Source organism: Canis aureus, chromosome 19 (assembly GCF_053574225.1).
Source record: "Canis aureus isolate CA01 chromosome 19, VMU_Caureus_v.1.0, whole genome shotgun sequence".
NCBI lineage: Eukaryota > Metazoa > Chordata > Mammalia > Carnivora > Canidae > Canis > Canis aureus.
Window position 1 is genome coordinate 9759881 of NC_135629.1, and position 24659 is coordinate 9784539.

Consider the following 24659-nt stretch of genomic DNA (forward strand, 5'->3'; position numbering starts at 1 on the left):
AAGGCCAGTGAACTTTGAGGCTAATTCTAACACTTTCCATGGTGAAACTAGGTAATTAACAGGGAAGAGCATGCATCACTTAAATCCTATATGTACTCCTGACACTAAAAGAAAAAGTAAATAAAAATATTTCGTAAGGTTGCAGATTTACCAGTTTTGAAATTAAGAAGGAAACAAAGACCAATCCCCTTAACAAGGGGTGGACAAGTCACCTAGGAGCAACAATGTTGCCATGATGGGGAAGAAAGAACACAAAACAGAAGAGGTTTCTCCTGGAGACTTTTTAGTTGAGAATACAGGAAAGTGACCACAACACTCTGGAAGCCTAGATCATTCAAGAGATGCTTCCTAACTTTTTTGAAACAAGGAAAAAACAATCAACCCAATGACATGATGTGGGCATGTACCAGGACAAGAATATCAGACCGTGCCTTGGGACTGAGGAGGTAGGGAGATAATGAAGGATAGTGGAAGCCTAGACTGGAGGCTGCAGCACATATGGGCTTGGCCAGGTGGGGCTGGGATTTCATACCTGGGATGGGGTTTGGAGTAGAAGAAACTTTGTGCCAGTTGTGATGGTATGAAGTGGCAGAAGAGAGGTTGGTCTACATGTTCACAACAAAGATTAGCCGATTTTTGCAAGCAGAGCAAAAGTGGCCCTTCAAAACATCTGGATCAAACTTAAGAGAATTTTGGCGCCTTCTTGGTCCAAAATTTGGGCTATTTCAGATATATTTCTCTTTAAGATACTTTTACCCTCCATACCTTGATTTTCTTCGTCTTTGCTGCTGCACGACCCTTTTCTGGACTCTTCTTCCGCTTCTTGGGTTTTGTTCTTCTAACAGTTAAGGTGATGCTTGTAGGTGTGTGCTGTGTTGCTGTGTACAACACAGTGGAGGGAGAAAGCTCCTCATCCCAGCTTTCTGTTGCACTGCTATCCCCACCTGAAAAGAAAGTTATTTCATAGTCACATGTTGTGCAAACAGCATCAAAAGTGCATTAAAAACAGCTTATTCCTTTATCTTTACTCCTTTCCGTTATTCAGGAAGTCATAACTTCCATTAACTTTGTCATATGTAGAACATATTCCTTATGAAAATAAGAGTCTGTCTGCATCAAGCATAGAAACCCTGCTCTATATTGTATATATTTACCCCTTGACTGAGTTCCCTCAATGTGTAACACACGAGAAGGATCTGGGTTTTTTATTTGGTGTGTGTGCTCACAAGGAATATTTTGATTGCTCTGGGGCTAAGATATTGTTTCTGGATACATTAATTCACAACAAGAGAATTAAACAGTAGTTGTGAGAGAACTGCTTTCTTTTCCATGAAGAGCTAGCGATCACGGAGACTTACAGGAGTTCTTGAGAGGGTTATTTAAATCACAAAATATTTATTTGTCAAAATAGATGGGCCCAACCCATTTTTGGCTCACCTGATATGTTGTCCTGCTTCCGCCGATGAAGTCTAATAACCTTCCCCCTGCTCATTCCCCTAAAGAGGGAAAATAAACTTAAAGTAGTCCTTCCAACAGCATGCAGCACATTGTCGCACACATGGGAGAAGTGTCTCTGCATATACTACCCCCTTCCTCCCACCTACCAAATGTTTCCAGGACATTAAATTTCATATCAAATTCAATAGCTTTAACATCAATCTCTCATTCCTTGTTGTCAGCAATTCTCACCTAGTGCAGAGAATTCGAGCCAAGGAGCACTAAGGAATCATCTACATTAACAAACACAAGAAAGAATACTTTGAGCTTTTCCCTACTAATAAGAAACCCTAATCCCAGCAACCCAGGCTTGAACTGAGATGGAGCATGATCTTACCTGCACTTGTCACAGTTGAGAAGGAAGCCATCCTGAGAAAGACCACAAGGACACCAGGTAGGAACAGTCTCTCCTTCAGAGTTCGGGCTGTCTCCACAGCGTTCCTCTACGGGCGACGGCAGGCCATTCAGGTCAGAACGAGGGATGATCGTCTGGACAGGGGGAGAAGCAGGAGGTGTCGGAGGAGGAGGGGCTCCGTAATTATGATCCTGAAAATAAGATTTTTTAAATCAACAGTGTCCAAACACTGGCCCCTCTCTCCCCTAAAGTATGGTACATATGGAAAGAAAGAAGAAAGTAGTACCCTTTGTTTTTTGGCTTCAACCAGGAAAGTGATAAAACAAAATGCCAAGGTCAACTGGGACATAAAAACAAGAACAATGATGCAGGGCTAGACGTCCGCTGGAGGCAGGGAAGTGCAAAAGGGGCAACTTCGTCATGCTGCATATAAACATTTCAAGAAAGTCACAATGTATAAGAATGGATTACACTCCAGGAAGATCACTGCTCTGGAGAGAAACAAATGCATACTCACAGCATAAGGCAGTCCTCGACACCCATGCCTCTGAGTGGTCCCATAATTATGAGTGGAATACACGCTCTTCTCATTAACTGCTGGACTAGCCTCCACAGATTCAGGGCTGCACAAAGGCGAAAAGCAATGCATGATAGCATAACACCTAATCTTCCCTTAAACTAAGACTTTAACTTCCCATGCTAACCCCGCCTCTTTCCACAACCACCAGCCACTAGAATAAGAGAAGGAGCTCAGTGAAACAATCTGATTAACATAACTAGGCCTATAAATAACAGGAGCGTTATTAAATGTGGATTTGTGTGTAACATGAAGCCAGTACAGGCAGATGTCTCAAGGCAGGCACCTGGAATACAAGGTGTCCCTAATGACAAACACAAACGTACCAGCTGAGCAGGGAGTTTCCCCTAGAGAAGCCACTCTGGGCTGGTTTAGACTCAGAACTATTCTTCTTAATTGGATCTCTTAATACTTCCATGAAACCTCACATGACATTTGCAGTGAGTGAGATGATGAAAGTGCCTTCTGCACTGCCCCAGGGACCAGGCCCTCTTCCATTCACTACCAAGACAGGATACCCTGAAGAAAGTACAGGTAAAAACAACGGCATCTTATATTTATCATACCTCTCATCTTGATGAACCCCCAAACACCTTATTAGAGTAATAATTTCTCATCCACCAATGACATGCAAGCATATCACGGACACAATTACTTAACAGCTGCATGGTAATACCACAGAACTTCAAAATAATCAAAACTGTACTCAGAGTTTTATTGTCCATTGACAAATAATAAAAGTTGTGGCTACCATTCTGGATTGCCCATTATTTTCTAGGTGCTCTTATCTATGTTAATTCATTTACTCTGCAACTAGTAAACACGGTAAATAGCACCCCATTTTTACAGAAGAAGTTGAGGTGGTGAGATTACCAAAGTCCATACAGTGACAGAGCCAGAATTTGAAATAATGTCTAACTCCAAATCCTATGCTCTTTCAACTATGCCTAACTGGTTTGGAAAACCAGGGTAACATTCTATCTTTAGAGAAAATCTTAAGAAAATTTAAGTAACCAGGCTTATTGAGAAGCTTGGTTTAGTATCTTTTCATACCCTCATTAAGTGGAAAGCAAACTGTTCAAGTATAATTTATTAATATAAAAAATTATAAATGTTCAAATTTAGAAATATAATTTTAAGCCTTTACTTGATAATAAAAAGGCATAGCTAACAAAGGACAAAATACAAGATTTTTTTTTTTTTCCAAAATACAAGTTTTTGGGAAAAAAAGAACTTTTAACTGTGACTGTTACCTGGTTAAGTTTTAGGGAATTTTGAAAGATAATTAAGGAATGCAACTGTATGACTTTGCCGAACTCAATAAAGGATTATCTGGCATTTAAATTAACTAGAACAGAGATTCACAAATTAGAAACCCCAAACACATATACAACTCAGCCTTAGAGATCAGACAGTCTTTTAGGAAATCAAGTAATGCATAGTTTGCATTAAGGAACATACGCTTTTCCTGCCTGGAAGTCTAGTATACAATACACAGTACTTGGCAGGAATAAAGTGTGCAGTTCAATGTGGTGCAATGTCAGCTGAGAAGTGAGGGATAAAAGAAAATTCTGAGATATATCCAACTCACCCAGTTATATGCTCCAAAACTGTGAGAAGGGATCTTATTAATAACAGCAAAGGTAATTTCTAGGTGAAGAAGAACTTTAGACATAGGAAAGTATTCTGTTAGTGAAGTGCATGCATTTTATTCTTTTAGAGTGTCTGCAAGATGGGAACTGGAGTGGGGTACATCAAGAATGCAGGTCAGTATTCTTGAGAAAAGATGATCTGACATGGCTCACTGAGAGGCAATCAGCTCTGAGTATTAGGAAACAGGTGGGGTTTCCTAAATGAAACTGACGGCAAACAAGCATTAATAAAATGAAGGTAGAATTTAGTTTCTATGATGGACAGTTAAGAGAAAGTAATAACTTTCAACATTGTTAATTCACTTAATAAACAAGTATTCCAAGAAAGCTATATATATATTTTATATAAGAGATTTTGTACCACTGAACACATGGGGTGAAACATGGCAGCTGTTTATTAGAAATGGAATTTTTTTGGACGGGAAAAAGGAAAGTGGCATGAAATAAAAGATGGCCATGGAGATGGAGCTATGTTGGTTGTATCTTACCCATCTCCAAACTGGGTAAATATGAACATATGCACTTCATGTGCAAGTCTAGGGAATAAAAATAAAATGTATATTGTGGAGGTTAAAAGGCCATCCCACTGGAAAATACTTTCTCGTAAAGCACAGCATTTAACATCTTGCTATGCGTGCCAAATATTAAAATTTAAGCTCATATCTTTTGATGAGGAAACTGCAATATCCATACAGGCTATTAATTAAATAGTTACATGCTGACAGATAACTACACTATATTCTACGATACACTTGACATATATATCAACTCTTACCTATGTTTCAAAATATGGATTAAAATCTGGAATATTAAGATTGCATTTCCTTATTAGCCAACCATTTTATGCAAATGTAATTATAGCCTATGTTTGAACTGCTATGACAGTTGGGTATATACAAAGAAGCCATGCTTACAACAGATAAGGCACTGATTGTGTTTTAAATACAACATGCAACCAGCTGCAATAATGCTACCTCTTGGAAAATATCTGAAATTCTTTTATGGCAGAATTATAAATTCAGAAAAATCCTTGCTTTTATTGTTTTATCTAGAAGTTCTCCTACAAATACTTAAAAAATGCATAATGCATACTGTTATCAGATTTAAAATCCCATAAGGTCTAGGTCCCTTACTCAATTGAGTATGTTGCCCTTCATACCAAGTTTAATCTTAGAGTACCTGAAACAGTGGAATATGCATGACAGTGGAATATGCATGGTGAAACATTAACAAATATCATCTAAAATGTAACAGAATGGTACATAAGGTAATTGGTGACATTCTCTTGCTTTGTAGAAATACTAAGCGAGTAACGATATAATTATTTATAACAACATTATTAGAAATCTGTCAAGAAATCAGATGAAAATGTTTCAGAAAATAGGAACATTGTAGTCAAATTTTTAGGCCAAAAGTCTACAAATACTTTTGGACTCCCTAGCAGCATTTATGGGTGGTCATCTCTGCACTCTAGGAAAAACACCAGTTTTAAGAACAATTGCTTTAGGCTTTTTTCTCTACTAGTTCCAAAGTCAGTGATTTAATCTCTCTGTTGAAATTTCTCATAAATGTTAATGCTATCTCCCTGTGTAGTTTGTTAGTCAATCTGTGTAAGAGGTAGTGGTTGACTTTATAAAAATCTATTAACACTATATAATTATAGTTCCTAATGCAAGAAGATTTTTTAAGTATTTGGGAAATAGCTGTAGACTTGGAAGTCTCAGCTACCAGCATAACTAAATCTATTTGGCATGCAAAAAAATAAAACAAAACAGGAAAAAAAGCCCTGGAAGGAACACAATTCCACCCTTCCCATCCCCCACCCTCCATCGTCCTTTTTATATGGAAATAAGGTCAAAAACTTTCAGTTCTAGCCTACCCCAGAATATAGTATACTGCTTCTTGGGGTAGCTTCATTTTAAGTCTTCCTCTTTAAGGAAGACAATAGACAGTTAAGTAATCCTAGGTGGCTTTGTGAAGAAAAATATACATGCTCTTTACTATAGTCTCAGTGTTAAGGAAGAAAACCACTATTAACCAGGGATGCAGTTGAACCCAGAGCTCTGGTACAGTTGCTTTGCTTTGCTGAAGGGGAAAGAATCCCCAGGGACTATGAAAATGGCAAGAGAAACAGGGGAATTAGAGCAACACCCACCTCACTCAAGAAGTGGCTGTGGGATCAAGAGTCTGAACTGGACCTGAACATATTCAAAACACCAGGATTTTTCCAGCCCAGACCCTAATCCCTGGTACTGCCTGGAATAGACTTGGCTTCTGGGGGTGTGCTGCCCCCTAGGCCCCTTGGGTCTCTTTCGCTGGACTTTCACATCCTGGTGTAGTGCCACTTCGTCTTGAAAGGTAGGGGGCTTCCACTTCCTTTCTGTAAGCAAGGAAGATTGGGTACAAGGGAGGTAAAAGGACAAGAGGGGGAATCTGTGAGCAGGGGGAATCTTGGACAACTTAAAAGAGAAGGGATACAAAAGGCTAAAATTTTTTAAACTGTGAATAATAATATATAAAGTTTTATAATGAAGGCCTACCTTCATTGCCATTTGGTATTTAAATTCTTCAAGAATTGAGAGTCTATTTTAGGGATTGGGCTTTTCGACAAACTCTGAATTCCTAAAGCTGCTCTTAGCTGAAAAAAAAGTTTGGTACCACTGATTTTGAAGGTCCTCTTTCTAGGCAATGAATATTATATAAAAACAGATGACACTGCTTTCAATGTTTTCTACCCCAAATATCAGAAGTTTTAAGTAACCTGCCCATATAAAGTTTTAGCCCCTTTACTCTACAACAGTGAGAAGTACATAGGAAGAGGCCTTCAAGGAAAATCAGTTGGAGAGAATTTCTCTTTATCTCCATTCATCAATAATCATTAACTCTACAGAAGCAGGTAGTGACACCTACTTTATTTCAATCTTCCCCACCCATCAAAACAAATGAGGATGTAATCACTACTGCGCAAATTTAATTCAATTATATTATTTACTAAGAACCCCCCCTCCCCTAATTCTTTCCTCCCCTTTCTAACTCCTTTTTTACCCTCCAGCTTCTATGGGCAAAAAGGGAAAGGTCTAATGTCATTTAGAGTGGGCTAGGCTTGGGTTTAGAAAATACTGCATACTTATTAGAGGCCCATAAGAAAGTTATCTCCATACAAACTGGTAACACATCTACTACCCAGAAAGTAGCACTTACTCTGATCCAGCAGCCATATCTGAGTAGGATGTATCTGGTGTGGTGACTCCCAGAGGGATTGCAATGCTCATGACGTCCAATGCAGCAGAGAGTGGAAATCACGGGGTCCAATTAATGGAGACTGGCCACTCTGAGAGTGGGGGTGAGCTGCACAGCCTTAACCAACATGTTATGGACATGAGGAATCCTGCCACAGAAAAGGAAAATATCTAATAACCAGACAGTTTGTCAAATTTATCCTAAATGTTACTGAATATTTTTCCATTTTATTTTTTTTAAGAAAAGATATATATATTTAATTTGAGAGAGAAAAAGATCGAATAAGCACAAGTGAGGGAGGGACAGAGGGAGAGAGAGAATCTTAAGCAGACTTCCTGCTAAGCATGGAGCCCGATGTGGGGCTCTATCCTACAACCCTAAGATCACAACCTGAGCCAAAACCAAGAGTCAGATGCTCAACAGAGTGAGCCACCCAAGTATCCCTATTCTGCCATTTTAAAAATAAGTCTTTTAAAGGATAAATATAAAACAAGTACAGCAAAGGGTCTACACATTATCCTATTTTCTTGTATACTGCCTTAGTATGTATGTATGTATGTATTTATTGCATTAGTGTTTTAAAACATGAGGTAACAAAAGTTATGCTTATTTTTCATTTGTTCTATTAATTTTTAAAAAAGATTTTATTTATTTATTCATGAGAGACACAGAGAGAGGCAGAGACACAGGTAGAGGGAGAAGCAGGCTCTACTTAGGGAGCCCAACGTGGGACTTGATCCCAGGACTCCAGGATCATGCCCCCGGCCGAAGGCAGGCGCCACACCACTGAGGCACCCAGGGATCGCCCTCTATTTCTATTTTAATTTTTTTCTTTTTAGCTAAAGGGGAAGTATAGTCTGTGTAGCTCACTAGCCAAGTACATTTCCATCATTTAACAACTGCTTAAACAAAATTTTTTAGCAGCCTAGGACCTATATAAGTTTCAATGTATAGGATAGTAAATAGAAATAACAAAGTTTAACTAAATTCTTTAGCAATTAAAGACCTTCATTTAGAGGCTCTTGGCTTGCTCAATTGGTGGAGCATGCTACTCTTGATCCTGTGGTCATGAGTTCAAGCCCCACGCTGGGTGCAGAGCTTACTTAAAAAACAAAAAAGAAAACAAGCAATATCTTCATTTAAGTATTTTTTCCCCTTAGGCCACAAATAAATGTAATTTTACCAGCAACCAACAAAGTTATTTCTTCTATATTAAATATGATACAAGATATGTTTACATACAGTTGTTCTTATTGTCTTTTTGTATCACAGAACACTCTTTTCTTCCTTTGAAATCATTTTATTTTAACCATAACTTTCGGAGAAGATGCAACAGTTTTAACTATATTTGTGAGGCCATATCCACTGCTAGGTATAAATAAAAACATATAGATTAGTTTCATGATAAAGATTAGGAAATTTTCTATGGAAAAGTAGTGAGGATACCCTGAGTTGCTGATCATAACCAGTGGAAATTTGGGAACAGAAGGACTCAAAAATTACTAAAGTGTAAGAAATCCATTAGAAGTATAAAAGTACAAAAAAAGTATAAAAGTACAGTAAGACAGTGGGGTGCCTGGCTCCCTTACTAGAGCATGTGACTCTTGATCTTGGAATTATAAGGTTGAGCCTCAAGTTAGGTGTAGAGATCACTTAAAAATAAAATTTTCAAGGGGTGCCTGGGTGGCTCAGTTCTCTAAAAGTCTAACTCTTGATTTTGGTTCAGATCATGATCCCAGAGTCTAGAGACTGAGCCCTGTATCAGGCTCCATGCTGATTGTGGAGGCTGCTTAAGCTTTTCTCTCTCTCCCTCTCCCCTAACCATCCTTTTCTCTCTCTCCCTCTCTCAAAAAAAAAAAAAAAAAAAAAAAAAAAAAAAAAAAAACTTAAAAAAAAGGAGTATATTAAGAGATTTGGAGGTATGGTGTAAAGGGGGAAATTTTACTATTTTACATTAGTGGTTTTATATTAAACTATTGAAAGAATGAAACCAGAAGCATTTTATGTGGGAAAAAAGTCTGTGTGAATGTTAAAAGCCTAGATTAATAAAGATTTTTGCAAAAAGTCTACAGAAAGAGTTGTGATTGATATGCTGATTCATCTTAAGACAAGACAGGAGAAAAATCAAACAACTACTTATGTTAAAGATTTTTAATGAAAAGTATGTGATACTAAGTCAATCCAAGGAATTAATACAAATTTTAAGTGACAGACCACATAAGATGCTTAAATCATATTTTGATATATGAAGCAAATCAACATAAGAAAACCAATTGTGAACAGTGAGTTAGGCCAAGCTTTTTAAGAACACATAAAGAGAATATTACTCTTTTGTGTTATTGTAGAATACTGGAAACAGCTATAAACTAAGCAGCCCTCCCTGGCACCTACACTTTGCAAAGAGCTGGATCTCATCAAGATCTAGGACTCTTCAAATCTGGGTGAAGGCAAGACACCAGTTCCTATACAACTGGAGGCAACACAATGCTAGACTTTGGACTAAAAATGAAAAAAGGCAAATTTTCCTATTGTTTCTTCACAGCTTACAAAAGAAGTGACTAATATAACTCTTTGGATCCATCTGACATGGAAAATATTTACTTTCCCTAACAATATATCCATACAGATTTAGGCAGTACATCCTTTACTTCTGGGAAATTGAAATAAAATCTACAAATAATAGAAGAGAGAATACTTATCAAATAAGCTCAGAAAAATAGTTAAATATTGGGTATTGTTGGTTACAACTCTTCCTCTAATTTAGTATCACTCTGTAACTTGAACTAAAAAGAAAAAAAAAAAAAAAAAAAAACCAAAATCCCAGAAGCTGTCTGGCTTGATAATCAAAACACAATCTGATAATGATCATACCTCTCTTAAATATAGGAATCTCAATTACATGTTACATTTTCAGTAAAGGATAAAAAAAAGTTATTCAACACATTAAAAAGCCTTTATCATAGCTATTACTATTCTATGCCCATAAAAAAAAGTAGGCTTCTAGAAGAAAGGCAACTTATAAACTTAAGCTGATAATTATTTTTCGGAGTAATCTAAAAAAAAATACTAAAAGGAAAAAAATGGGAAAATTATTACAGATAATATTTCCTTAATGAGTATATAAATGATTAACATATTCCTTTTTTTTTTTGTTTTTTTTTTGTTTTTGTTTTTTTTTGATTAACATATTCCTTACTGAAATCTCAAACCAGCTAATTTGGAGACCTGATAAATATAAGAAACATTAACCACTTAACTATGAATTTCTTGTTCATGAATTCTTCCATCTTTCTTTTATCTAGTTTTGTAGGACTCTTCCTCTCTTCTGATAAAAACAATTATTACAGATTAGCATGACCATCTTCTAAATAATGCATTCACATCATGTGATGAGCATAAGGGAGGAAGGCACCTGATGTAATAATAAGCACTGGGTGTCACATGCAACTGAAAAATCACTAAATTCTACCTCTGAAATTACTACACTGTATGTGAACTAAAATTTAAATAAAATCTTGAAAATAAAAAAATAAATCAAGCTTTCACAATATTAGGGTTAATACCAAAAATGTTAAAACGATATTTCTCATATAACCCTGAGAATTGTTCCTTCCCTAAATAATACTCTGCAAAATGTGGCTATTAAAATATTAACTGAAGACTTTGTTTTAAAAGATTTTATTTACTTATTCATGAGAGACACACAGAGAGAGACAGAAACATAGGCAGAGGGAGAAGCAGGCTTCCTGCGGAGCCAAAGCGGGACTCAATCCTAGGACCCTGGGATCACAATCTGAGCCAAAGGCACTCAAACTGAGCCACCTAGGTGCCCCTTAACTGAAGACTTTTTAACAGATCATCTATATGCAATATTTTACTACAATTACTCTAGTTTTACAAGCCAACAGACTCTGAGTATAGTTTACCAAACTTAGTAGTATAGAATTTATTAACTTACACATAATTTGGAGAGGTGCGTCCTAGAGTGAGAAGTTGTGTCTCTAGGTGAAACAATTTCAAGGTATCTTTACTTGTTAAATTTTTTGTCTCTTTCTACCAGAATATAAACTCTATGAGGACAAGATTTTTGTGTTTTATCCTCTGTTATACTTCCAATGTTTAGAATAGGGCCTGGCACAGGATGCCTGGGTGGCTCAGTGGTTGAGCGTCTTGCCTTTGGCTCAGGTTGTGATCCTTGCCAAAGTCCTGGGATTGAGTCCTGCATCAGGCTCCCCATGGTAAGCCTGCTTCTCCCTCTGCCTATGTCTCTGCCTCTCTCTGTGTGTCATGAATAAATAAATAAAATCTCAAAGAAAAAAGAAGAGAAGAGAAAAGAAAAGAATTGTACCTGGCATAAAGCAAGTGTTTGAGAATGCTTGCTGAATGAATTATCACCATTTATTTCAGCATATGATTTTAACATCCATTACAATATAAAAATTAAAACAAATGTAAAGGATTTGACTTAGTCACCTTTTTATAGACCTCCAAATATGAAGTCCCCCAAAATTATCTGCCAGTAGCTCTGAAGACCTAGAAAGAGTTGAGACACAGATTAGTACAGAAAGAAGTAACAAAATGGACACAAAGAATAGAATTATATGGAATATTTTCTTTTTATTCTTTAAAAGAGAGAGAGCAAGCAGGTATATGCATGAGTAGGGGTGAAGGGAGAGTGGGGCAGAGGGAGAGACAATCTTAAGGAGGCTCCACACTCAGCAAGGAGCTCAGTGCAATGTGGGGCTTGATCTCACAACCCTGAGATCATACATGAGCTGAAATCAGAGTCATAAGCTTAATACCATCCAGGTGCCCCAAATCATATAGGATATTTTAACAGTAATTTATTTCATTTCTACATATTGCCTTGTTAACTATCCTATGTTTCATTTAGTACTCTATTTTTGTCCTTTAACCATGATATACTATTTTTGTATAAAGCCAAAACCTAAAAAAAGAATGGAAAAGGAAATTGTCTTTATTAGACTTAAGTGGAAAATATTATGTCACTGGGTAATCCTCTGTTCTTCAAATGAGAATTTTCTCGCATTTCCCAAGGGATTCCTTCTGATCTCTCCTAGGAGGTACTTCTCCTCCACTGACCCACTCCCAAATTCAGAGGCATTTCTTTAACCAAATGTCAAGTTTACTACTCTCCAGTCAGACAAGGACATCACCTATTAAAGTATAAATCCATATTATTTCTCCCCTTCCCCTACTTTCATCAAGTCGATCCTCTGTCCTACTAAAAAAAAAAAAAAAAAAGACAATTGGGAGTTAATTCTACTTGTGAGACACTCCATAAAAGAATATGTGGGGAAAAAAAAAAAAGTGGAAAAAGAGAGCCTTAATTAACTTTCTACCCTCCAAAAAGTAAAAGATAACAGGTGATTTTGGGAGGCAAAAAGTCAGCTTTTTAAAAGATTTTATTTATTTATTCATGAGACACAGAGAGTGAGAGAGGTAGAGACACAGGCAGAGGGAGAAGCAGGCTCCCACGCAGGGAGCCCGACATGGGACTTGATCCTGGGTCTCCAGGATCACGCCCTGGGCTGAAAGCGGCGCTAAACTGTTGAGCCACCTGGGCTCCCCCAAAAAGTCAAATTTAACATTAGCCAGAATAGGGAATTAATATCTAAATGTTAACGTATTATGTATATGAAAAGAGCTGTTTTGGGGATTCCAGTTATCAAGCAATAGGGGAGGAATGTACTTTTATGTCAATATTTTGTGGGCTTCTAATTTACAAAAAATTGGAAAATAAACTATTCCTTATTTTTTTAAAAACAAGATTTTTATTTAATTGACAGAGAGAGAGAGAATATGAACAGAGGGAGGGGCAGAGGGAGAGAGAAAGAGATAGAGGGAGAAACGGAATCCCAGCTTAGCATGGAGCCCAACCCAGGGCTCCATCCCAGGGCCCTGAGATGATGACCTGAGTAGAAGGCAGACACTTAACCAACTGAGCTACCCAGGCGCCCCTAACTATTCTTTAGAAAGAACTTTAAAAAAGCATGCTCAGAATTACTATAAAAATAAAAGGTATGAAGGTAACAACCAAAGGAAGAATAAAAAAACAAACCAAGAAGAAGTAGACTCCTTTAGCAACAACAAATAAGAAAGAAGGTAAAAAAAATGACAAAAAGAAAAAGAGAACTAAATATATGGATGTACAGCAGGGGGAAAATGAATGTATCAGAATTTCAATTTCAAATCAGTTTAACCTTTTCCAGAACAATTCAACAGAATCCATAGAAGACTAGCAAGTTCTTAGATTCAGAAGCAGAACTAGCCAAGTCTCCCAGTACAGAGTACTCTTTTGAGAAGTCTTCATTTACACACACATAAAGTTTCTGGAGAAAAGACTGTTAAATAGAACATGACAAAAATGTTTTATAATTACCCGTCTTTTTAATTGGGTTCAGAAATGGTCAATAGTCTCTGTATGTGTCATTCTGACAGTCTTTTCTCTATATGACTTGCTGAAAGCACAAGACCCATGTGATCTCTTTGGTCACTCTCAGAGCAGACAGACAAAAAGTGTTTTAAGAACAATTCCAACAGGGATTTCAGAAAAAGAAATTGCATCAGCCAGGTGAGCCGGAAGCAGCTGGGAGACAAGAGTCCAATAAACAGCCAATCCAATGAAAGAAATTCAGAACAAGTCTGCTTCAGTAATCCTGTGAAGAGGACTGGCAGGAAGAGGAGTGCCGCTTTAGAAAGAGAACAGGCCTCATATGCTTCAGACAGTCTTTGTACTGAGGCTGTGGACCTTGGCCATTCTCCCAGAAATGATGCAATCCTGATGAACAAGATCTGCTGCCAGAGAAACAATTGTTAACAGCCTATGCAGACAGCAACTCAGCCAAGGCGTAATCTCTGATCGACTCTTCACAAACCCCCAGAAAGCCAAATCTCTTCCTCAATTTTGATCTCTGACAAAACATGCAAGTGAATATATACATTTAAATATATACAAACAAGCCATCTTTCCAAAATGCCCCTTTCCTTTTAATTATTTTGGTTTTCAGTACCAATCATTCATAACTAAATTTTAAATAAAACACTAAGAGCATTTCTGCTTTTATGAGTACAGTCCTCCAAGCATAACAACAACAAGGTATTAAATTAAAAGCAAGGTATTAACAAGGTTGAAATTTTACACTTCTTTTCCTCACTTTCTTTAGAAAACGTTTTGAAAAGTAGTAGTGGCATCCCTATGTATGAAAATCATTCTGGAATCTAGGATCCAATTATGAGATTTCAAAGTAAGGACAAACATGCACATTCACTAATTCAGGGACAGGAAGGCATATTTTGTAGTCATTTTTGAAGTTACGTGACTCAGTATGTTAAAGATAGTCATGTATTAGAGAGGGAAAATCTCTTGTTTAGGCTGACATAAACAGAAGGTTGAATAGTAACACACAATTTACAATGTTTCCTTTTCTCAAGGGCAACAATATTACTTCAGATCTTTTAAGAGGGTTAATGATTATTTTCATCTTAGTAGCAAAAACTATTTTGGAATCTAAATTTAAAATATCCTCAATTTAAAAATCCTCCCTAGATCCCTCATCTCCTAGGTCTGGTTTCCTTTTCAGAGTTTTAGTATTAAGTTGTACATACAGTACCATTATAAAATTATTAGGATTTTACCCCATCATTTACTAAATAAAAGACTCTGCATACAACAAATCTCAGTTCTCTAAATTCCAACTAGCCATAAGCTACAATCAACCAAATTTCTTCCTTTTGAAAGCATTAACTCTTAAACTGGGATTCACTAAAAACACAAGCATCTAAGATGTCTCCTGAAATTAATATATTCAGCTCAATCTACTACCCTCATTTTAAGCTATTAAATAATAAAAAATAACAGATAGAATAACTCTAAAGCAATAAAAGATGTACAGAAGGTCAGTCTGTGAATAAATTTAAAGAAAAAAAATTTCAGGAAAGTTTTTTCAGTAAGGGTTAAGAGAAAATCGCTATTAGTTAAGATTCAATTTCTGAACCTGATTTTTCAAAATTTTGTCACACACGTAAGTTGAATTTATTCTTAAATACTTTTTTAAAAAAAGATTATTTACTTGAGAGAGCAAGTACACACTCATGTGAGCAGAGGGAGGATCAGAGAGAGAGAATTTCAAGCAGACCCTCTGATGGGGTGGAGGCAACCTGGGGCTCGATCTTAGGACCTGAGGCAAAATCAAGAGTCGGATGCTCAACTGAATGAGCCGCCTAGACACCTCTATTCTTGAATACTTCTATACTTCAGTTTCTTCTATTAAACAACTTCATAAAATAATAAAAAGGAGAGACAGGGAAAGACTATTAAGTTTTTTAAACATTATTATCCTTAATTTTTAAATCACAAGCAGTTAAAAAATGCAATAAATATATGAATGCATTTTTATCTACAGGACCAACTTGTCTAAGAACTAATGTGGCAGCTGCCATTTATGTGCTTCTCTTTCATCTTCAATCTAAACTGAAGTATTAAGGAAAAAACATTGCCATTGTACTGTAATGTATCACTTTTGCCCCTGAGAAAAGAAAAAATGCATTAGGAAAAAGTACTATATTAAGCAGGAAAACTGAGTTCTAGCCTACAACTTAAATAGTTGGTGATCTCAGAAAAACCACTTTTTTTTTTTTTAAGATTTTATTTACTTATTCATGAGAGGCACACAGAGAGAGGCAGAGACACAGGCAGAGGAAGAAGCAGGTTCCATGCAGGGAGTCTGACGTGGGACTCAATCCTGGGACTCCAGGATCACGACCTGAGTGGAAGGCAGATGCTCAACCGCTGAGCCACCCAGGCGTCCCACGAAAAATCACTTTTTATATACAATCTTTAATTCCTCAAAGTAAACTCTTACTGGGCTTCATTCTGCTTCAGATATCTATGAATCCTGGCACTGGCTTAGGCAGGCAATTCATGCAATGTCTCAAAGTTTCAGTTTTCTCATCTGTACAATAGAAAAAATAATAATACCTGTCCTGCTCACTCACAAGTACATATGGAGTAGCATTTGTAGCAAATAAAGAGTCTAAATGGCTCTCTGTAACCTTTAAACATATGTGAAGAGGAGCCCTTACCTAATGATCTCAATGTAGCTAACAATTATTTTCACTATTCTCCAACAGCGTGTATTTCAATTCTGCTACTGTAACTAAAGTGAGAAGAGGATATGCTGGGAAACATGAAAAAACAGTGAAAAAAAAAAAACAGTGTAGCAGAGTTAAGTGATAAGCATTACAAGAATTACTGGCAAATAGGCGATGAACTCTAAGAAAAGATGACTGTGCTCAGAGATCTAGTGAAAATTCATATAATTGGGATGGTATAAACTGTAGTTAGGCTTAAAATCTGAAGCAAGTTAATGCAGGCAAAGAAACTAGGAGAAGTGTAGGGCTGAAGATGAAGAAAAGAGAAAAACTGGAGGTAAACAATGGAGATTAAAGAAATTTAGACTAAGGTAATTTAGAGTCAAGACAACGTTTTCTTTATTTCTATTTATTACCATTTACTTTAGATGGCAACATTTGAATTAAAACAAATTTTTAAAACTTAAGCATCAATTATTACTGGTTCTATGCCAGACACACAAGTCCAGATTAAAATTCCTGGCTCTTGGGATTTATATTACCTAGATTTACCAGTTTTTTCCTTCCTTCCTTCCTTCCTTCCTTCCTTCCTTCCTTCCTTCCTCCCTCCCTCCCTCCCTCCCTCCCTCCTCAAACATGAAGTGAGTAACTACTATATATAAAAACTATGTTAAGTGCTATTTTAAGATGTTTCTTTTATCCAAAGCAGGAGAGGGTAGGCAATTTGCAAACTCTTCAGGCTTGCCTATGTGCCAAGTATTACATTTTCACAACCATGAGGGGAAAAAAAAAATCCTAAAGTGTATCTCTACAATTAAGGAGTCATTCTGAAGAGAAAACACCCTCCTTTCAAAGAAAGAAAACCCCAGACCACTCCACAGTTTACCAGTGACACAGAGGTCTCTTATAGAAAGATTTTTAAAATAAATCTCTTGAATTGTTTAGACAAGACTTAAGAATTAAGGACAACAGGCAACAAGAACCCTCAAAACTGACAAAAAGAACCTGACCATACATGTTTTGGGATTAGTAGGCAGACCAGGTGGCTAAGTATATAAAAAGTAAAGGAATTTAAAGCTTAACAATTCTGACATGCACAAAAGAGATCCCCTCTCCAACCAATAGCTGTATCTGTATTTTTAACATATTATCGAGATAATAAATGCTTGTGAAAATAGGCAAACTTTACAAAAGCATAAAAAAGTAGAAGTGAAATTCTCACATAATTCCACTTTCCAAAGATACCCCCAAAATAAGTGGTAACTCTATTGTTCTATAATCTGCTTTGTTCATTTAGTAGTAGGTTTTAGACATCTTTCTATATGCATATATACAAATTTACTTCTTCCTCTTACAGTATCTATTCTATGGATCTACTGTAAGTCATCCTCTGCAGGTTGATGTTTAGATTGTTACTAATTTTCCATAATAAATACAGCTCAACAGTCATGTACACATGCTTTTCTTTAACATACACATTTTCTTAGGATACATTCTTAGATGTGGAACTGCTAAAATGTCATGACCATGTATCAGAGATGTCAAACCACTCTCCACAAAGTTAAAACCATTTAATACAGTCCTACATAGTGTGTGAATGCTGGCTACATTTTCTCATAAGGTTTAAAATAATTTCAATTCTAACTCTACTCATAGAATCTTATGTTTAGAAGACTCCACATTCTAGAAGAACATACTAAAACGAAACTCAACTGCAAATTCAACAATTCTGATATATTTTTATGACTACTGACTGGATGTGCTATTGTCCTATGAAATTCTTATATACTAAGAGATCTCATTTGCTTTTTCACTAAATTTGGGCTGTGATCTTCAAAATAAAACATAGATAAAGCACTATTTCAGAACAAAAGTATTTTATGGTTGTCCCATATAATTTTTAACCGAACGCACCAAGATCTAAATTTCTTCTTCCAGTAATGAAAAAAACAATGTTAACCACCTGTAACCTAGCTAACTAGCATTTGTAGGGTTCTGATGGAAAAAATTCAAGTAATCTAGATTTGAGCTCTTTAGTTTCAAAGAAGTTATCAAAACTCTGATCTAGGGGTGCCTGGCTGGCTCAGTCAGAAGAGCATCAGACTCTTGATCTCAGGGTTTTGAGTTCAAGCCCCATGCAGGGTGTAGATTACTTAAATAAATAAACTTAAAAAACAAAACCAAAAAAACTCTGTTCTAGTAGTTCTATCTCAGAGTATAAAATAGGATGCCCCTCATTTTTAATTACACTTGGAGAGAAAAAAACTTTAAAACTCTAAGAGACTTGTTAATACTGATTTATGAAGAGATAAAGCCAAAATACTAAATTTTTAGAGTGCCTATAAATGAAGCAAACAAAGAACCCCTCTCCTTTCTGCTGTGCTTGCTCTAGCACCTGACTGAGAGCCTGGATGGAGAGCTATTACTTTCTCCTTTGAAATGTTTTCTATAGACTGTCTTTTATCCATCCATTCACCAACATTACTCAACCTCTTTATGATTTCAAGGTTGCATTATAGCAATGAACTGATCTCACTACCTCTGGGCTCTCAACCCTCCAATTATTCATTCTTTCATGACTTTAACCTTTCTAGAGCACAACTTCAATCATTATTATTCCACAATTAGAAATCTACAATGGCTTCCAAATACCTAATGGGTTAGTTCAAACTCCTTTGCCTGGGCAGCCTGGGTGGCTCAGCTGTTTAGCGCCGCCTTCAGCCCAGGTTGTGATCCTGGAGATCCAGGATCCTGGAGACCCGGGATCGAGTCCCACATCGGGCTCCCTGCATGGAGCCTGCTTCTCCCTCTGCCTGTGTCTCTGCCTCTCTCTCTGTGTGTCTCTCATGAATAAATAAATAAAATCTTAAAAAAAACACACACACACAAAACTCTTTTGCCTGAATGGAGTAAGAATTTATTTGTTAATTACCTGTTACTCTATTTCTTCTCCTTCAAAATTTTATTCAGACTACTTCTCCTGATACTATTTTCTACATCCTTAAAAAACCTTTATTATGAAAAATTTCCAACAAATACAAAACAAAGAAAATCCTGTAATGAACTCATAAACCTTACCCAGCTTTAAACAATCAAATTGGGGGCACCTGGGTGGCTCAGTTAAGCGTCTATCTGAAGCTCAGGTCTTTTTCCCAGGGTCCTGGGATGAAGCCCAGCATCAGGCTCCCTGCTCAGCAGGGGGTCTGCTTCTCCCTCTCCACCCTGTGTTCTCTCCCTCAAATGTATAAATAATCTAAAAAAAAAAAAAAAACCGGTCAAACTGATAGCTAACTTTACTTTATCTGTAAATTCTCATCTTCTACAGGATTATTTTACAGCAAATGCCAGAAATATCAGTTATACACAACACACCTGCAGAGTGGAGTTATCCCTTGTTTACCATAAAAACGAGCGAAAGGGGTCTCTGACTATATGGTAGGTGGCTGTGACAAAGAAAGACTATCTTTTTTTGGTAAAAGTCAAGATGGATAGGGATGCCTGGGTCAGTGCTGAGCCTCTGCCTTAGGCTCAGGTGTGATCCCCAGTCCTGGGATTGAGTCCTACATCGGGCTTCCTCTGGGGAGCCTGCTTTGCCCTCTGCCTGTGTCTCTGCCTCTAAGTGTCTCTCATGAATAAATAAATAAAATCAGGGGATCTCTGGATGGCTCAGCGGTTTGGTGCCTGCCTTCAGCCCAGGGTGTGGCCCTGGAGTCTCAGGATTGAGTCCCACTTTGGGCTCCCTGCATGGAGCCTGCTTCTCCCTCTGCCTGTGTCTCTGCCTCTCTCTCTCTCTCTCTCTGAATGAATAAATAAATATTTAAAATAAATAAATAAAATCTTTTTTAAAAAAAGTTAAGATGGATAAAGAGCTTAATATAATTCACCAATTGATTTGCTGAGTAATGTTTAGGTTTTGCAATTATACAGTTATGGCTACTAAAAATGTCTTAATCATTTTTTCTAAAAATAAAAATAAAAAAGACCAACCAAAACTTTGCAATCGATTACTATTTAATGAATTTGTTGATAAAATTTCTTGTATTCTTGAGAATGCAAATCTCTCCTTATAGCAAAGCTAACTGCAAGTATACAGATGACTCACAGCTGTAATACAGCATTCCTATATATTCTATATGCCAATAAACAAAAATGGATAAAACACCCCCAAAACAGGTAAAATATATCCATAAACCTGTGTATTGAAGATAAGGACTGATTACACCACAGAAGCAATGGTTCATATTTGAGGTAGTGACCAGCTGTTCTTATTTTTAGCAACCAGTTTCTTAGAATACTAGGACAGGCTTAGTGATGACACTTAGGGTACTTAACCGAGGAGCACTTTCCAGTAAAAAAAAAAAAAAGATTCAGTAATAATGGTGTCGCAGAACAAAAGCATTTGGGGTGCATATGGGTGATTCCTATTTGAACTACAAAGCATACCTAAAGGTCCAGTTAGTGGAAAGTTAAGCCCAAGTCACTGTCAATGCAAATATATACCACTACATATTCTATTCCCAAACTACTCACCATAAGCTATACCAATGTCAATAAAATTAAACCTAAAATAATTTGTAATTTAAAAAGTGACAGTGATGGAAGATAAAGAGTAACTCAAAGAAAACACTGACATACACTGTTTTGCCTAAGCAAAAAATAAGCCTGCATTTACTCATACAGGTCACTGAGTAAAATGAAAACTTAGAAATGATGGGTACATTATTACCCTAGATGCCCAAGAAGATGAACATCTCTGGACCATATAGCCAGTGGTTTGTTGCAACACAGAAACTTAAAAGTTCCCATCATGCAAAACAAAAATATTTGACTTATGGATTATAAACATTTTCTCTAGAGATCTTAATATGAAAAATGATTTTAAAACCTTGACACAGATGCATCTTTGATCCAATTTCAGTAAACATTTCAGCTGTATTTAGGCCAAACTTCTCATTTGTTAATTAATTCTTATAATAAATTAGCCCCAGGACACTGACAAAATGGTACTTTTTAGTTAATGAAAACAACTAGCACAGTAAGCAGCTCCAAATTCTTATACAAAATAAAATCACCAGGGGGATCCCTGGGTGGCGCAGCGGTTTGGCGCCTGCCTTTGGCCCAGGGCGCGATCCTGGAGACCCGGGATCGAATCCCACATCGGGCTCCCGGTGCATGGAGCCTGCTTCTCCCTCTGCCTGTGTCTCTGCGCCTCTCTCTCTCTCTCTGTGGCTATCATAAATAAATAAAAATTAAAAAAAAACAAAAAACAAAATAAAATCACCATAAACCATACTAAGTTTTACCAGTCATTTTATTGTATCCTTCAATCACCTCTGTTGTTTTTCCTGTCCTATCATAGTTTGACTCACAGCAATGTCCAGAATTCTAGCACTAAGTAAGTAGAGTAAAATACAAAGTATCTTAGGTTCACATGCTATTTTCTCTTTTTGTTAAAATATCTATTTTATAAATTTATCTTTTTCCCAAGTGAAAGATTTCTAAATGCTGAACATTACTGTATTTGAATACCGTATTTCCTTTTCCAGTACTTGGTAACCAATATACAAACTAAGACTTTTTTTTTTTAAATCCTAATCCCCAGATTTTGACAAATTTCTTGTAGACCACCACTGGTAACTTTAGTGGTTCTAAATCTTTTTGGAAAAAAAGGATAGCTTTTTTAAAATGTTAAGATTTGCGGGGGAAGGATGGGAGAATAGGTAAAAGGGGTTTAGAAGTTAGAAACTTCCGGCTATAAAGTAGGTCACAGGGGTGTAATGTACAGCATGGTGATTACAGGTAACATGTTTTATATTTGAAAATTGCTAGGAGAGTAGATCTTAAAAGTTCTCAGTACAAGAAAATACTTTTTTGGGTAACTATGTAAGGTGACAGATGTTGACTAGATTTACTGACATCATTTTGCAATGTATGCAAATATCATTATATTATATACCTGAAACTAATATGTCATACATCAAACATATCTCAATTTAAAAAACTGCTTTTTAAAATGAGGCCATTAGGGTGGGCACTGAGTCAATATGACTGAAGCTTGTAAGAAGAAAACAAAGTCACCAGGGAGGTGGGTGCATAGAAGGATGACCCTGGGAAAAGGCAGTAGTAGGAGGTAGCCATCTGCAAGCTCTGGAGAGAAAGCTCAGAAGAAACCAATGCTGCCAAACAGCTTGATCCTGGATTTCTAGTGCAGAAGCTTTTATCTATAGACTAGCAAAATACAGGGGGAAAAAAAGGTTATGAATTTGGTAATGCATTAGACCCTTTGGAATTGGGGGTTTCCCCCCAAAAGTACTAGTGTCAATAATAATAATCACAGAGAACTGACAATACTTCCGCATAGTACCTTTTCATTTTGTGTACTTTTTTTTTTTTTTAAGATTTTATTTATTTATTCATGAGAGACACACAGAGAGAGATAGAGACACAGGCAGAGGGAGAAGCAGGCTCCATGCAGGGAACCCGATGTAGGACTCAACCCCAGGACCCCAGGATCAGGCCCTGGCCAGAAGGCAGGCGCTAAACCACTGAGCCACCTAGGGATCCCCCTCATTTTATATACTTAAAGACCACTGTCTATTTTGCTATGACAGTACTAAACAAATATCCTTGTAAATGTATTAGATGTTCGTTACTAAGTGTGACCAAAAAAGGGGAAACAAGAATCCCTGTGTTAGAAGATGCCCCCACTTTGACCTATTGGGCTAAACTACCGTGAACTCCCAACCCTCCTCATTAACTCAATGATGTCTTCACACTGATCTCTAAATTCTAAAACAAAACACCAATCAACCAACCAAACAACAACAAAAAACAAACGAATCAGCTCTTAACAAATTTAAGACTTAAGTATCCACTAAGATTCAAGATTGTGTTTTAAATCTTCCCCAATCTGTCTATGAAAGCAGGAAGGAAATCTAGTTGGGTCTAGTATCAATATGCAAAAATTGACCCCTGGGGGATGCCTGGGTGGCTCAGCTGGATGAGTGTCCAGAGTTGACTGTAGCTTATGTCATGATCTCAGGGTTGTGAGATCTAGCCTCGAGTCTCGCTCTGTTGCTGGGCTTGGAGGCCGCTTGGGATTCTCTCAGATCTCCCTTTCCCTCTGCCCCTTCTCTCTCTCTCTCTCTCTCTCTCTCTCTCTCTCATAAAATAAAATAAAATAACATAACATATGGGCAGCCCGGTGGCTCAGCGGTTTAGCGCTGCCTTCAGCCCAGGGCGTGATCCTAGAGTCCTAGGATCGAGTTCCGCATCAGGCTCCTGCATGGAGCCTGCTTCACTCTCTGCCTATGTCTCTCTCTCTCTGTGTCTCTCATGAATAAATAAATAAAATCTTTAAAAAAATAATAAATCAAATTCCTGGCATAAACTAGCTTGTTACTGTTTTTCTGACTGATTTCAAACTTAATACTTCTTAGCTATTATTTGAGCAACAATATGAATTCTTACAAATCCTGCTTTGGTGAACTATTCAAAGGAGACAGTAGCTGTCTAATGTCTTCTTTGAAGGGACCTATAATGAATGTTTATTTGGCTATCAGCTTATTTTAATAAAAGAACACTAATTCATAAGGCAAAAAAGTTTTTACTTTGTAAAGATTTTATTTATTTGACAGAAAGAAAGAGAGAGTGCATGCATACAAGCAGGGGTGCAACAGAGGGAGGAGAAGCAGACTCCTCGCTGAGCAGGGAGCCCGATGCAGGGCTCCATCCCAGGACCCAGGACTTGAGCCCAAGGCAGACACTTAACCGACTGAGCCACCCAGGTACCCTGGCAAAAAAGTTTTAGAAGTCTTGTAACTTCTAGACCTGTTATTAACGCCTTCTATTGATTTCTTTTTAAAAAGTTGAGTTTACCAATAATTGGTACACTGAGTATGCAGGAATGTCACGTTGATACAAGTAAAACTAAGTAGGTTTCAATCTCTAGTAGCAAAATTATGAATTTACAGATTATTTCTTTATAAGAAAACAAGCACATTCACAGGTGGGCTTTGTGGTGGTTTGCTGTTTGGCCAAGTAGATCAAAGAGGGGGCAACCATTTGAGGCTGAAGAACAAATTAAGTATCCTATCTTTCTCTCTTAAGAATCTGTAATTCTTGATTTTCTCTTTTGAAGAGAGATCACTGATTTCTGTGAAAATCTGATTAAGACTATGAACTTTTTCCTTAGAAAAACAGACAAAACTTGAGGTCAAAATTC

General features: G+C 37.0%; 1 protein-coding gene across 20 annotated transcripts in view; it reads right to left on the reverse strand.

Annotated features, from left to right (window-relative positions):
* The window catches only part of SETD5 (SET domain containing 5), an 82936-nt gene that overhangs the window by 38043 nt on the left and 20234 nt on the right, over nucleotides 1-24659 (reverse strand). For 4 of the 20 annotated variants that reach the window (XM_077857952.1, XM_077857950.1, XM_077857953.1 and 1 more), the window contains exons 2-7: nucleotides 11795-11854; nucleotides 7283-7469; nucleotides 2370-2475; nucleotides 1835-1986; nucleotides 1438-1496; nucleotides 766-944 (exon numbers count right to left, since the gene is read on the reverse strand). In XM_077857952.1, coding sequence (XP_077714078.1) covers nucleotides 766-944; nucleotides 1438-1496; nucleotides 1835-1986; nucleotides 2370-2475; nucleotides 7283-7353 — 567 coding nt within the window. In that variant the 5' untranslated portion in view covers nucleotides 7354-7469; nucleotides 11795-11854. Of the gene's footprint in view, nucleotides 1-765; nucleotides 945-1437; nucleotides 1497-1689; nucleotides 1731-1834; nucleotides 2044-2138; nucleotides 2276-2369; nucleotides 2476-2755; nucleotides 2949-4020; nucleotides 4039-6236; nucleotides 6462-6621; nucleotides 6720-7282; nucleotides 7470-11794; nucleotides 11855-24659 lie in introns of those variants that run through there. The other 16 variants (XM_077857948.1, XM_077857943.1, XM_077857951.1 and 13 more) reach the window with 10 other exon arrangements.